This window comes from Symphalangus syndactylus, chromosome 6 (assembly GCF_028878055.3).
Source record: "Symphalangus syndactylus isolate Jambi chromosome 6, NHGRI_mSymSyn1-v2.1_pri, whole genome shotgun sequence".
Classification (NCBI taxonomy): Eukaryota; Metazoa; Chordata; class Mammalia; order Primates; family Hylobatidae; genus Symphalangus; species Symphalangus syndactylus.
Genome location: NC_072428.2, coordinates 52,895,489 through 52,910,675, shown reverse-complemented (window position 1 = coordinate 52,910,675; position 15,187 = coordinate 52,895,489). Strand labels below are relative to the sequence as shown.

Below are 15,187 nucleotides of genomic sequence, written 5' to 3'. Positions count from 1 at the left end.
AGTTTGCAGATGTCTCAACTGTCATTTCATCTCCTTGACATCCTTGTGAAGCTGGCAGGACAAGGAGTTTTGTCCATGTTTTACAGTCAGGGAAGCTGTGGTTGAGAGGGAGAGAGGAGCTGTCATGGTCACGTGGTGAGTAGTAGGAGTGGAATGGAGCCAGATCTCAAAGACTCCTAGCTGAGACCTCTCCATCCTCAGAGAGGCCTGCACCCTGTTTGCTCCTCTCATTCTACCTTTCCTTTTGGGTTTATGACTTTTGACATCAAGATTCAGAACTGGGTTGAAGAACTAGAGTTGAGGGAGAAAGTGGACAAGGTCAGGGAATGGTTAGTAATAACTCATAGGAACATAAAGTATATGCAGAGCTTCATAGATTATGAAGAGCACATTATTTACCATAGGCAAGACATGATGCTAGCAATTGACCTGCATTCCCTCTATGATGAGAGGAGTGAAGAGTTTGGGCTCTGTAGTAGAAAGGTGTGGAAGTCAGGTTGTTAACAGTGGACGCCATGTGGGGAGGGAATGATTCGTTTCTCATTATATATTGTGACATCAGTTTGCTTGTTAAAGTCCATGTTTCTAAAGTACTGCCACTGTCTTAGTGGGCCTTCCACACAGTCCTGAGATGGGTATGTCCTGGCCGTGGATCTGACCAGTGCCCCCTTTCTCTTCAGATGCAGCCCTGTTGGAAGCTGCCCGTGCCAACAATATGCAAGAAGTCAGCAGGTGAGTTGAACCCCAGGCCTTGCTCTCCCTGAAGGAGAGGCTGAGTAGGGCGAGCCTCTTCTCGTGTGATGACTTTGCTTTGGAGGAAATCCTTACCCTTAGCTGGGAACTGTCCCCTGTGACATCTCTGTAGTCACAGAGTCACCTGGGCTCCCTTTACCCAGATCACCCCTTGGATATTTTTGGTAGGGAGTCAGCTCCCAAACATCCCTGGATCCTTCAGCTATTTTGTTCTTCACTGGGTTGGTTTGGACTCCCCTCAGCCCCCATATCCTTTGGGTTCTTCTCTGAATCTTCTGATTTGTGCTCTTTCTTTGGGAATGGCCATGTGTTACTGCTTGCTGCCTGGACAGGTTGCAGGTGGGCATCTATGGAAAGGCTTGGGGATTTGGGACAGGTGGAAGAGACCATCTGCCAGAAGGTCTGGGGCTAGAAATGCCTGCCTGTAGGGCCAGGGGCCCATACCTAGCTTTGCCCAGGGACAGACTGCATTTCTGTAGCTTCACTGGCTCAGCTAGTCTCCAGTGACCACTGGCAGGTTGAATTTGAGGCTTATTATTCGGCAAGGGCAAGATTCAACTCGGCTCAGCCCAGTGCCAGGTATAGGGCAGAGTCTGTTTCCAAGATGGATGCTCAGACTGGGGCCAGCATGGGGCATCAGTTACAGGGCTGTTGGTTAAGGGCAGAGGTCTTATTCTTGTTGAAACTATGCCCCCATTGGGCCTAACCTTGGCCTCTCTTGGCCATTTATATAGAGCTAGGTGGCCATAGGACACCCCCCTTCCTTGCCATCGTGTCTGCATGTTAGGAAGTCAAGTGTTGGGGTGGCTATTTCCACACCCAGTGCCACAGGCCCTTGGTGTTCTTGCCCACCTTAGCTTCCTGAACATACAAGAAAGTGTTGAAAAGCAGCCGACCCCACCAAGACTTACTGCTTTGATTCCCTTTCATTTTATCTGCAGCATTATTATTGATTCTCAAGGGTGCTTTTGAGTATTAATGTTCAAGCCTTAGTTTTTAATAAACCACTTTTGGAAGTATGGGCTGGGAGTTGTTTTGTAGCCAAATAAATATGATGGAGCAATAGTTTAATAAACATGCAATGATGCATCTTAAAAACCAAGCACAGATGTCATCCTGTTGTTATAAGAGCCATTCATAACTGCAGGCTGTGTGTGGCATCTTCATTCCTCCAGAAACAGATGTGCTTTGCTTCATTCTGCTGCAGTACAGGGAGTACGGGTATGGAAACTGACCCTTGCTGACCCTGGAATCACCTGTTGGCTACTGCCAAGGGCTGCCAGGCTGCGGCTTTCCCTTTTTGGCAGGGCATTTGCAGAGCAGCAATGTTGGGAATCCATTCTTCCATCCCCCAGGGGATGCCACTACCCTATTCCATTGAGCTGCCAGGCATTGATTATTTAGTTCTTTCAAATACGTGTTTTTCTTTTTTTTTTTTTTTGAGACGGAGTCTCGCTCTGTCACCCAGGCTGGAGTGCAGTGGCGCAATCTCGGCTCACTGTAAGCTCTGCCTCCCAGGTTTACGCCATTCTCCTGCCTCAGCCTCTCCGAGTAGCTGGGACTACAGGCGCCCGCCACCACGCCCGGCTAATTTTTTGTATTTTTAGTAGAGACGGGGTTTCACTGTGGTCTCGATCTTCTGACCTCGTGATCCGCCCGCCTCGGCCTCCCAAAGTGCTGGGATTACAAGCGTGAGCCACCGCGCCCGGCCTCAAATACATGTTTTTCTAATAGCAAACAGTAATTGAACTTTACGGTGTGTGTGTGATTCAGACAATTTTTCTGAACATTCATTCTCGTGTGGATAGTGTCTGTGGGGGCTTTTCATGTGTGTCCTCAGGCTCTAGCCTGCTTTTCTCCTGCCTCCTCTTGTCCCACCTCACTTGGTCAGGATGACCCTGTTAGAATCTCCCTTCACTCCATGTGAGGACATCAGAGATGAGCAAGGCACAGACCTGCCCTCAGCCCCCATCTCATACAAGACCACAGAGCCAGGAGCAAGCTAAGCAAAGGCAGGAAGTAGATGCTGGCTGGCTGCTGGGCCTGCGGAATATGTTGATGCTCCTGAGGTGGGATTTGTACAGGGTGTCAGGAAAGAGGGAAGGTTGTCTGAGAGAAGCTGGAATGTGCAAGGCCTGCCATGCCCAGGGTGAGGAGTTCTGAACTCTTACTCTATACACAGTGGGGAGATGTGGGAAGTTTTTGAGCAGGGGAATGACCTAGTTAAGGCTGACTTGCAGAGGAGTGAAGGATGGACTGCATTGGGAAAAGACTGAGGGCCGGTCTGTTAAGGGGCTGTTTCTGTTTCAGTAAAGACAGATTCAAGATGATGAGGGCCTGAATGAGGACATCCTTCCCTCCCCCTCACCCAAAGCAGTTCTTGATTATGAAAGAGTGAGTGGGCCTCTGCTGGGCACTGCAGATGGGGGATGGGGATGGTGACCCAGGCCCTGGTGTCAAGGAAACAGACATGTAACCCACCAGTTATAGTTCTTCCTGTGAACAGAACCAGGCCTGGGGGCAGCGGGGGTAAAGGGAGCCTGACCATCCTTGCTGGAAGGAAACTTTCTGGAATTCCTACAGTAGGTCCTTATTCAGCCTTTCTGTACCCTAGACTCTGTACAGGTGGTTCGTGCTGCTCTTTATTTCTTCTTCAATGTCTTGGGCTCTTAGCTCTGCCCAACAGACCTGCCTATAGCAGGACAGAATCTCATACTCATTTTTTTTTTGAATTTACACATACAGTCATGCCTTGCTTAACAATAGGGACACATTCTGAGTAGTGCAATTTCATCACTGTGTGAACATCATAGAGTATACTTACCCAAACCTAAATGGTAATAGCCTACCACACACCTAATCTATATGGTATAGCCTGTTGCTCCTAGGCTAGGAATCTGTATAGCACGTTATTGTCCCGAATACTGTAGGCAATTGTAACATAATGGTAAGTATTTATGTATCTAGACATATCTAAATACAGAAAAGGTCATTTATTGCACTGTGATGTTGAGACAGTTACAGCGTCACAAGAGGATAGGAATTTTTCAGCTCCATTATAATCTTATAGGACCACCTCATACATGCAGTCTGTCGTTAACAAACACATCATTGTGTAGCGCATGACTGCAGGTTATACATGGTTGGGTCACTGTGTATATGATTGATATGGTCAATAATATCAGTATTTAGAGCAAAACTCAGACCTCATAAATAATGTTGTCCTTTACCCTTCTAACCCACTTGACCTCTCTGGGGCTCTGTACTGTGCCTGTCTCTACTTGACCTCCCCCAGCTCCTGTCCTTAGCCCCAGAGTCTTGGGAAAGTTCTGGATAGTGAAGGGCAGCAGCCTAAGGCTCTTCTACTCCCAGGGGGGAGGTACTCGATCCTCCTCTTTAAGGACACCCTGGAATCTTCAGTCTGTGGGCCCTGGATGCGGGTCCTCCACAGATGGCCCTCTGCCATCTGTATTCATTATCCTCTGCTTACACCTTTCAAAGCTCTAGTGCTGCTTTCCTTACAGAGCCTTCTTGGATTCCTCCCAGCTGGGTGTGATCTCATCTTCCTTTGCTTATTCCCCCCACTCTCATCCTACACCTGCCTTCTGGTCTGGGAGGGTATGAGGGTCATCTAGAAAGGACCATGGCAGCTTGTCACAGGAGGGAGCTCCTTTTGTGGAAGAGAAGCTGGATGTCAGGTTGGAGAAGTGGAGCTGAATGCCACTTGCCACACTGTTCTTTATATGAAGAAGTCTGTGGGCTATATTTCATCTGAAACTGCTGGATTGTGTCCTCCTGAAGGGCAGAGACAAGGTTGCGTTCTCTACAGTCTTTTACCCTGTTCCACAGCACAGTGGCACTTATTTGTTTTTTGTGACTCTTTCTTTGCTTTTTATTGACTTTTCAGTGTACCTGAAGTAAGCAGTCCAGAGTCTTACTTTCACACTCCCCTTGGCTATATCAAAGGGAGGCCAGGTCTCTTCTGTTTCCTCCCTCACTCCCTCCCTCCCTCCCTTCCTGTGTGACATCCATTTCCTCCCTTCTCCCCTGAGGCACTTAAGTTCATCCATCTCTGGTTCCTCAGAAGTGGAAGCCTGGCCTCCTACCTGTCAGCAGTGTGAGCAGGTGGTCGTGCTCCTGGGCTTACCCCAAACTTGAGCCTGAGGAACTGCTCACCCGAAACCTAGGGCAAAAGGCAGACTAGAGGCACATCTGTCCCGGCTCAGGCGGAGCCATGTGAGGAGTTGTCAGGACTGGGACTGGGAAAAGTGAGGCCTCCTGTTCTCCCAGCGGAGATCACATTTCCTTCAGCACAAACTGGGTGAAAGACAACACCCCTACCCATCTCCCTTCTCCCAGCAAGGGGCTAGGCCTCTGCTGAGTGCTTACCTCAGTTGTTCATCAGACCAAGCAGTCTCTTAATAAAGGAAGCCTGGCAAGATCAGTCTTGGGCCTCAGACTGCCTGCCCTTTTTCTCCAGGATTTATTTGTTTATTTGACAAACAGCATCTGCCATATCCTGAGTCCTCTGCTTGGCACAGGGAACACTTGAGCAGGCATGGTTCCTGCCCATGATGACAGAAGCAGGGGTAAACTGTGGCAATAGGGTGGTCAATGCTGTGAGACAGGAAACTACAGGGGCTGCAGGAGACCAGAGGACAAATAGCCTGGGGGATCTGAGAAAGACTTCCAGAGGAAATGGCACCTGATCATAGACTTAAAATATCAGTTGGACTTTGTAAATAGAAGAGGAAGCCATTCCAGGCAAAAAGGGCAGCATATATGGTAGCACGAGGCAAGGAGCAGCCTGGGGGGTATGCAGAGGGGAAGTCACTTGCTGTTTGGTGTTGCCGAATCACAGTCTGAGGCCAGGAGGGACTGGAGACAGGTAGGGACGTGGTCATGGAGAACATTGATTGACTCTCCGTTTGTCCCTCAGTCGCCCATCTGTCCAGCCTGTGCTTTGTGCCTAGCCCTGAGCTGAATTTGTGGCAACAAAATGAGGAAGGAGAAACAGTCCCTGCCCTGGAGGAGCTCGTGTGCCTTCTGGTGAGGAAGAAGGACATGAGTCAAACATTGAGAGCCAGTGAAACAAGGGACAAATTACCTACCTTCCAACTAACATGAAGATGATAATACCTAACCCCACAGAGTGGCAGAGTCATTATTACTAATAACAAAATGATTAATTCATTCAGCCAATACTTATGAGTGCATATTCAGAACTAGGCATTGGGCTGAATGTGGCAGATAACAGTAATGAACAAGACTGGCACAGTCCCTGCCCTCTTGGCACAGTCTAACTAGGAGTCAGATGACTAATTATGCAACTGTAATTATGTACTTCAAAAGTGAAGTACAATTTGTCTTCTCAACAATGGTGCTGGGATGACCGGATATCAACATGCAAAAGAACACAGTTGGATGCTTATCTAACGCCATACATGAAAATGAACTCAAAGTGGTTCATGGACTTAAATGTAAGAGTAAAACTATAAAATTCTTAGAAGAAAACATAGGAGTAAATCTTTGTAGCTTGGGTTAGGCAAAGCTTTCTTAGATATGGTTCCAAAACACAAGCAATGAAAGAAAAAAAATTGGAGTTCATCAAAATTAAAAACTTCCATGCTTCAAAGGACACCATCAAGAAAGTGAAAAGACTCTCACAGAATGGGAGAATATTTTGCAAATCATATATCTGATAAGGGACTTACATCCAGAATACATAAAGAACTCTTACAACTTAACAATAAAAAGGTAATTTAAAAATGGGCTGGCCGTGGTTGAGAGCCTGAGAGGCAGGAGGATGACTTGAGGCCGGGAATTTGAGACCAGCCTGGACAATGTAGCAAGACTTTGCCTCAAAAAAAAAAAAAAACAAAAGAAAAGAAAAAAAAAATTAGCCGGATGAGGTGGCATGTGCTTGTAGTCCTAGCTACTTGGGAGGCTGAGGTGGGAGCATCCTTTGAGCCTGGGAGTTGGAGGTTATAGTGAACTGTGATTGCGCCACTGCCCTCCAGCCTGTGCAACAGAGTGAGACCCTGTCTCTTTAAAAAAAAAAAAAAAGGACAAAGGATTTGAATAGACATTTCTTCAAAGAAAATATACAAATGACCAACCCTTGTTAGGAAATATACAAATGCTCAACCCTTGTTAGGAAATTCACATCAAAACCTGATACTTTACACCCATTAGGATGGCTACAATAAAAAATACTAATAACAGTAAGTTAAGTGTTGGTGAGGATGTGGAGACATTGGAACCCTCATACATTCTTAGTGGGCATGTGAAATGGTGTAGCCGCTTTGGAAAACAGTTTGATAGTTCCTCAAAATGTTAAACAGGAGTTACCTTAAGACCCAGCAAGTCCACTATGGTATATGCCCCAGAGAAGGAAAACATGAACACTAGTGTAATGAGTGTTCACAGCAGCATTATTCATATTAGCCAAAAAGTGGAAATGTGGACCTAAAGGAAAAAACTAAAGCAAAATTAGTAGAAAGAGTTATTGGGGCCAAGTTTGGGAACTGCAACCCAGGAGTCTAGATTCAAGTTGCTGTAAATATATGCTCCAGATTAGCAGCAGTTGCAAGTGTGTTTTTAAAGGGAAAAACAAGAGACACTTTTTTTTTGTTTTTGAGACAGAATCTCAGTCAGTCACCCAAGTGGGAGTGCAGTGGCACGATCTCGGCTCACTGCAACCTGCGCCTCCTGAGTTCAAGTGATTTTCATACCTCAGCCTCCCAAGTAGCTGGAATTAGAGGCACACGCCACCACATCTGGCTAAGTTTTGTATTTTTTTTTTTTCTTTGAGACGGAGTCTCGCTCTGTCCCACAGGTTGGAGTGCAGTGGCGCGATCTCAGCTCACTGCAAACTCTGCCTCCTGGGTTCACGCCATTCTCCTGCCTCAGCCTCCCGAGTAGCTGGGACCATAGGCGCCGGCCAACGCACCCGGCTAATTTTTTGTATTTTTAGTAGAGACGGGGTTTCACCATGTTAGCTAGGATGGTCTGACCTCATGATCTGCCCGCCTCGGCCTCCCAAAGTGCTGGGATTACAGGCATGAGCCACCGTGCTCGGCGTATTTTTGTTTTTTTTTTTTAAGTAGAGATGGGGTTTCACCATGTTGGCCAGACTGATCTCGAACTCCTGACCTCCAGTGATCTGCCCACCTTGGCCTCCAAAGTGTGCTGGGATTACAGGCCTGAGCCACCACGCAGAAGAGGCACTTTCTAAGTTGTTTACCAAGAATTTACATTAAAATAACATAAGCTATTGTTTGGCTATACATTGTTCTTTGTAACATATTCCAGGAACTACAGGAAAATAATGGGTGAGGTAGCTAGTTAGGAAACTACAGGGTAGAAAAGAAAGAAAAAAATGGCTTTAAACAATTGCCCCCAGGCATGGGGCAAGGGTGTGGGATTGTGGCTAAGGTCCTATACTCAGGTCTCTCTGGGCCTGATACATTTTGCATAAAAATATGATAGAACAGTACATCAGAATATTATTCATCAATTCAAAGGAGGTACTGATACGTGCTACAACATAGATGAACCCTGAAAATATGCTAAGTGAAAAAAGCTAGTCACCAAAGGCAACTGTCTTTGTCTGTTTGGGCTGCTATAACAGAGTACCACAGATTGAGTGGTTTATAAACAGCATAAATGTATTGCTCTCAGTTCTAGAGATCAAAGTCCTAGATCAAAGCCTCTGGTAAATGAGATTGAAGTGAACTCTTAAGGGTGAAGAGAAAGGCGGAAGACAATTCAGTTAGAGGGAACAGCAGGTGGAAGGTCCTGAGTCAAAGATGTGGAGAAATTGAGGAATTGAGAGAAGGCCAATAAGGCTGGACCCTAGAAAGCAAGGGGGAGAGTGGTGTCAAATGAGGTTGGAGAGTTAAGCAGGGACCATACCACACTGGGTCTGTAGGCCATATTAACAGTTTTTATTTTTGTCCTAAGAGCATGGGCAACCATTGAGGAATTTTCAGCCAGTATGTGTATGTGTGAGAAAGAGAGACTAACAGGTACACATTGTGACATGATATAGATCTGCAGTTTTAAAAGATCATTCTGGTTGTTTGGTAGAGAACAGATTCTCTACCACATAGAGATCTGTGGTGGATGCTGGAGGACTGGTTGAAAAGCAGCTGGAGTAGTCCAAATGAGAGAAGATGTGACGTAGACTAAGATGGCAGCAGCAGAGTTGGAGGAAGTAAGCTAGATAGGACTTGGTGATGGTTAGGACAATGCCTGGTACAGTGCCTGCCACACAGTAAGTGTTCAATAAATGAATGAATATAATTGGACATGGTTGATTAGGGAGAAAACGGTCTTAATGGATTTCAGTTTTCTGGCTTGATCATCTGTGTAGATGCTCTTGCCATTCACCGAGATGTGGATCCCTGAGGAACACTGGGTTTGGGGGAAAAGATTATGAGTTCAGTTTTAAACATGCTGAATTCGACATGCCAATGGAAATGTCAGTTAGTCAGTAGAACCTCTGGGTCTTTCTGACTTCCCACTATACATGCCGTGTTGCCTCTTAAATTATCATTGACAAGATTCTTTTGGTGTCCTGTTTTGATTTCTGGTTTTATGGCTTTAGAAAATAAAGAACTTTATACTAGCCCAAACTGGTTTACTAGATGGCTTTGGGGAAAAAAATCTGATTTGGTTTACAGTTCAGGAAAAAAGAAAGGGTTGGGCTTTGTTGAGGGGTAAACATATTTATTCTAGCTTCACATTGACAGCTTGGTTTGGTTCTTGTCCCTGGATGCTCCAGCTTGGGGCTTGAGGCACTTGCTGTCCATGTGCCAGGATTGAGGTGTCCAGAATGTACTTAGCTACAGCATAGGTAAATGTCCTGCACATTGATCCAGGGATTTTATCTAATTAACAAAACCCTGGCTGGTAAATACATTTGGCTGTCTCGGGGCCTCAGAGAGGCTGTTTATTGATTGTTGTATCATTTTGGCTGGATGGGAAGATATTAATGATGGCATCAGAGCAACCAAAACATCCAGCTCTCTTAATCAGGAAGTATGTAAATATCCTTGTGGCTTGCAGTGGATTGAAACAGAAGCTTTATCCTAGACCAAAGGTCAAGGCCTCAAGGGCATCGCTCCTATAATTTGATACTTATAGTGAGAGTTTCTGAAGATCATCACACAGTTTTTTGAATGCTAGGGTGTACACAGGTTTTTTGAATGCCTTTCCAGAATGTTGGAAAGGCAGCATAATGTTACAGAAAGAATACAAGAGTTTTAGAATTAAAAGACCTCATTTTACTTTTGTCATAGCTACTAACAAGCTATGTGACCATTAATAAGTCACTGACCTTCCCTAAGTCTTAGCTTCCAAGTCTTGTTCATGGGGTCCCCACTGATAACTTTTAAATACAGTTACCTAGTTGTTTTTTGTTTTTTGGTTTTTTTGAGACAGAGTCTTGCTCTGTCACCCAGACTGGAGTGCAGTGGCACAATCTCGGCTTACTGCAAGCTCTGCCTCTCGGGTTCACGCCATTCTCCTGCCTCAGCCTCCCAAGTTGCTGGGACTACAGGTGCCTGCCACCACGCCCGGCCAATTTTTTGTATTTTTAGTAGAGGCGGGGTTTCACTATGTTAGCCAAGATGGTCTCGATCTCCTGACCTCGTGATCCGCCCTCCTTGGCCTCCCAAAGTGCTGGGATTATAGGCGTGAGCCACCGTGCCCAGCCAGTTTCCTAGTGTTCAGAGAAAGCTGAGTCCTGGAAGGGTCCAGATCACACACTGAAACCCTAGGCTTGCTCAAGTAGACCTTGTACCTCTCAAGCAGTTCTACAGAGTGGCCCAGGGCCTGGCTTCTTTTCTGGGGTATGTGGCTTGCTGAGGCCCTGATTGCTTGTTCCCTGGTAATGGAAGGCAATTGGGAAAGATTGGATTAGCAGCTTCTCTATAACTTCATGGGTAGGTGAGTTGTAGGAGCAGCTGGTCAACTGCCCAGAAGCCCTGCAGAGGCAGGCAGTTGGCCATGAGCAGAGAACAGCCAGGGCCTAACGCAGTGGGCCTGGAGGGAGAGGTCATGTCACTGAAAAGCACAGCCAGCCCTGTGTGGCCTTGGGCTAGTCTCTCAGTTTCCTCGGGGGCCTCCACTGTAAAATATCTCTGATGATACTTGACTAATCACTCTCCCAGGATCTTGTGAGCATTCCAGGCAGGTGATTCCTTGTCTGGAAAATTCCTCATCCTTCGGTCATCACTGTCACATCTTCCTGAAAGCCTTCCTTGATCCCCCAGTGATACGGCTCTGATGAGTGGAGGGACACCAGGGCTCCTGTCTCACGTCGAAGTACATAAGATGACACGGAAACACGTGGATTGGTTTTAAGGAGCAGAGAGTTTAATAGGGAAGGAGGGGCAAGAAGGAAGGGAGAAGGAAGAAGCTCCCCTGTACAGAGACAGAGGGAGGGGGGCTCCAAAGCCAAGAGAGGGAACCCCACCTGCCATGGATACCAGCCAGGTATATACAGAGGCTGGAGGAGGCGGTATCTGATTTGCATAGGACTCAAGGGATTGGTTTGACTAGGCATGTCATTCATGTACCCCGCAAAAAAGCTGGCCCTCCCACCCTAGCATTTTAATATGCAAATGCAGGGCGCCATGTCCTGAGTAGCTGGGATTACAGGCATGTGCCACCACATCCAGCTAATTTTGTATTTTTAGTAGAAACGGGGTTTCTCCATGTTGGCCAGGCTGGTCCCGAACTCCCGACCTCAGGTGATCCGCCCGCCTCGGCCTCCCAAAGTGCTGGGATTACTGGCGTGAGCCACTGTGCTCCGCCGGGTGGACCCAGTTTTTTTAATAGCCTTCATTTGCATATCAAAGGACTGGCTCTAAGAACGGGGCTTTACCGGAAACTTTTCTGGAGATGCTTTAAAAAACGAAAACTTCCCATGGACCTCTTTTCCTCTCTTATCCGCCTGAAATAATTTCTTAATAACTCCTACAACACCAGTATCTGTGGATTCCCATAGCACCCTGTACTATATAAGTACTATATAAGTGAGAGCACTTACCACCTTCTGTTGGGATGAGTTACCTGTTTTCCTTCTCTCCCTCACAACACTGAGTTTTGGAGGGCAGCAGACCATTGCTGTGTTGTTCATCACTGTGCATGTAAATAGTTACCAAATACTTACTGAATATTATTGAAATTTTTTTTTTTTCCCCTGAGACAGAGTCTTGCTCTGTTGCCCAGGCTGGAGTGCAGTGGCACAATCTCAGCTCACTGCAACCTTTGCCTCCTGGGTTCAAACCATTCTCCTGCCTCAGCCTCCCAAGTAGCTGGGATTACAGGCGACCGCTACTGCACCCAGCTAATTTTTGTATTTTTAGTAGGGACAGAGTTTCACCATGTTGGCTGGTCTCGAACTCCTGACCTCTTGATCCACCCACCTCGGCCTCCTAAAGTGCTGGGATTACAGGTGTGAGCCACCATGCCCAGCCATTGAAAGTGTTTTGTGTTTTTGTTTGTTTATTTAATTGAGACAAGATCTTGTCGTGTTGCACAGGCTGGTCTTGAACTCCTGGGCTCAAGCAATCCTCCTGCCTTGGCCTCCCAAAGTGCTGGGATTACAGGTGTGAGCCACCACGCCTGCCTAAAAGTGTTTTGTAAATGATAAAAAGTTAAGCAAACTGTGTAGCTATTACAGTCATAATAAACCTATAAACAGAAGACAAACAAAAATGAAGTAGTTCAATCGTTTATTCATTAAACAAATAGTGCCTACTATGTGTGGCACTGTGCTTGGTAGATCAGTAGTCAGACATGTACAGGACTTGCCTCATGGAGCTCAAAGCCTTGTCAGACATGAATCCTACAAATGCGAAATTAATAGTACAAATGCTGCAAAGGAAGGACACAGAATCAGGAGAGCCTGTGACAGCCAGATTTCCCCTGGTCAGAGGAAGCTTGAGCTTGGAAGTGAAGGATAAGGAAGAGTTTATCTAGGTGGAAAAGGTTGGGAAGAGCTCTCTAGCACAAGGAACTTTTATTTACAAGAATCCTGCAGGAGGAGGAAGCAAGGCCAGTGTGAAGGACTGAAAAAGGCCAGTGGCACTCCAGCTAGAGGAAGGTGCCAGGAGCCTAGAACAAGCAGACCCTACAGGGCATCAGAGGCCACATGAAGAAGTTTTGTCTTTATTTTTACAGCAGTGGCAGCTGAGATGGGTTGAGAGGGGATCGATATGATCAGCAGCCATTCTGATGGCTGAGGAACATGAACTAATGTGAGTGCCTTCCTGCTTGTATGTGCCAGGCATCATCTTGGGCATGGTCCTGCCCCTTGAGGCAGTGTAGGCCACAAAGCTGTAATCTCTCAGGGCCTAACAGCAGGGGCAATTGTCAGGCTCTGCCTCCCTACCATCATTTCTGTGGCCCAAGTGCTGTCTCTCCTCTAAAATCCCAGCTTAATTAAAATCATAACGCAATTCATGTCAGCACCACCAGAACCAATTGGAATTTTTCTCCCAAGGAATTTTCCTGGAAACTAAGAAACAGAGATAAATCCAAGAATATTGAAAACAATCAAGCCAGTGTGTTACTGGGCTTCTAATATTCACTTAAGCTGCTTGCCTTATAGTTCCTGTTCTGTCTCTGCCTTTTTGAAAAAACCTCAGAAAATTTCACTTTCTGAACTTTGAGAGGCTCTTCTGTGTCCTACCTCCTTTGTGTTCCTCCCTTCTGAGCAAGAGAACCCTAGGCCCAAAGTCCTTCTAAGGCAATCAGTCGTCCTCTCCTGTGATTCTGTCAATGGATGCAGATACAAGTGGATTTCTTTTCTTTTCTTTTTTTTTTTGGAGATGGAGTCTCACTCTGTCACTCAGGGTGGAGTGCAGTGGTACGATCTCAGCTCACTGCAACCTCTGACTCCTGGGTTCAAGCGATTCTCCTGGCTCAGCCTCCGGCGTAGCTGGGATTACAGGCGTGTGCCACCACACCTGGCTAATTTTTGTATTTTTAGTAGAGACGGGGTTTCGCCATGTTGGCCAGGGTGGTCTTGAACTCCTGACTTCGTGATCCTCCCGCCTCAGCCTCCCAAAGTGCTGGGATTACAGGCATGAGCCACTGCATCTGGCCTTCAAGTGGATTTCTTATCATTAGCAGGAAGCAGTGGTGGGGACTTTGGAGTCTGACAAAACAAGGCTTGAATCCCAGCTGTGACCATTGGTTAGTTCTGTGACCTTGGAAAAGTTGTCTAACCTCTTTAACCTTAGATTCTTCATCTGCAAAGTAGGGATGATAATTGACCTGCCTCACACCATTGGTGTGTCATGTTTACGATTCATCTCTTCGCTTTTCTCTCCAGTTGCTTCTTATGTATTTCTCCTGACCTAGGCTGTGAGCCCTGTCACAGCAAGGTGTATGGCACCTCCTTCTCCTGCCTTCACTGTAGTAAGTAGTAAGTCACACAAGGCTGGCTGGCACTCAGAAGACACACGGTACAGAGGGAGTCTGGCCCGTTGATTGATTGGTTGATAGAAACCTTGTTTATTCTCCAAAGGCTAACCAGCAGGAGAGCACAGCCCTAGGCAGCAGCTGGGCAGGCTGACTGGTCTCCAGGATCCTCCATTCATGTGGATGGAAGGCTCAGGAAGGCTGCATAAGAATCCTCTTTGAGGCTAGGCTGAGGCTTCCATCTCAATGCCCTTTTGTTTGAAGGGATAGCACCCAGGCCTCCTGTGAAGCCTGTGTGTTTGACCAGCCTTTGCAGATGGACAGTGTACTGGGGCGGGATGTAAAGCACAAACAATTGAAGGAGGCCCCCAGAATTCCCTGGGGCTCAGAGTCCAGCAGGGGTGGGGAGGGGCAGGATCCTTCCCAGGGCACATCAGGGGCTCAGTCACAACCCCTAGATGGGTCAGACAGGATCTTAGGCACTTTTGTCTCCAGCCTGGTTTCCTTTCCAGTATTCAGGTCCCCACTTTAGCTTCTGTGATGGTCAACATCCAGCCCTCTTTGGGTGCCTCTAGGTATGAGGCACTCTCTGCCTCCTGAAGAATAGGCAGATTCTGATTGAATATATATTCATTCTTTTTTCTTTTGAAGTATAATTCACATACCATAAAATTCAACCTTTAAAAATATACAATTTAGTGGATTTTAGAACATTTATAAGATTGTGCAACCAGCACCACTAATTCCAGAATGTTTTATCACTCTCCCACCCAACCCCAGACCCTCAGAAAACTCTGGTTCCAATAGTAGTTACTCCCCATTCTCCTCTCCCCCTAGACGTTACAACCACTAATCTGCTTTCTATTTCTGGATTTGCCTGTTCTGAATATTTCATATAAATGGAATTATACAATATGTGGCCTTTTGTGTCTGGCTTCTTTCACTGAGCTTAATGTTTTCAAGGTTCATCTGTGTTGTAGCATGTATCAGTACT

At 46.4% G+C, this 15,187-nt stretch overlaps 1 protein-coding gene across 8 annotated transcripts in view; it reads left to right on the top strand.

The window, feature by feature from the left end:
- The window catches only part of CLPB (ClpB family mitochondrial disaggregase), a 143,882-nt gene that overhangs the window by 3,552 nt on the left and 125,143 nt on the right, over window positions 1-15,187 (top strand). For all 8 annotated transcript variants that reach the window (XM_055282771.2, XM_055282770.2, XM_055282768.2 and 5 more), the window contains exon 2: window positions 681-732. In XM_055282771.2, coding sequence (XP_055138746.1) covers window positions 681-732 — 52 coding nt within the window. The remainder of the gene's footprint in view (window positions 1-680; window positions 733-15,187) is intronic.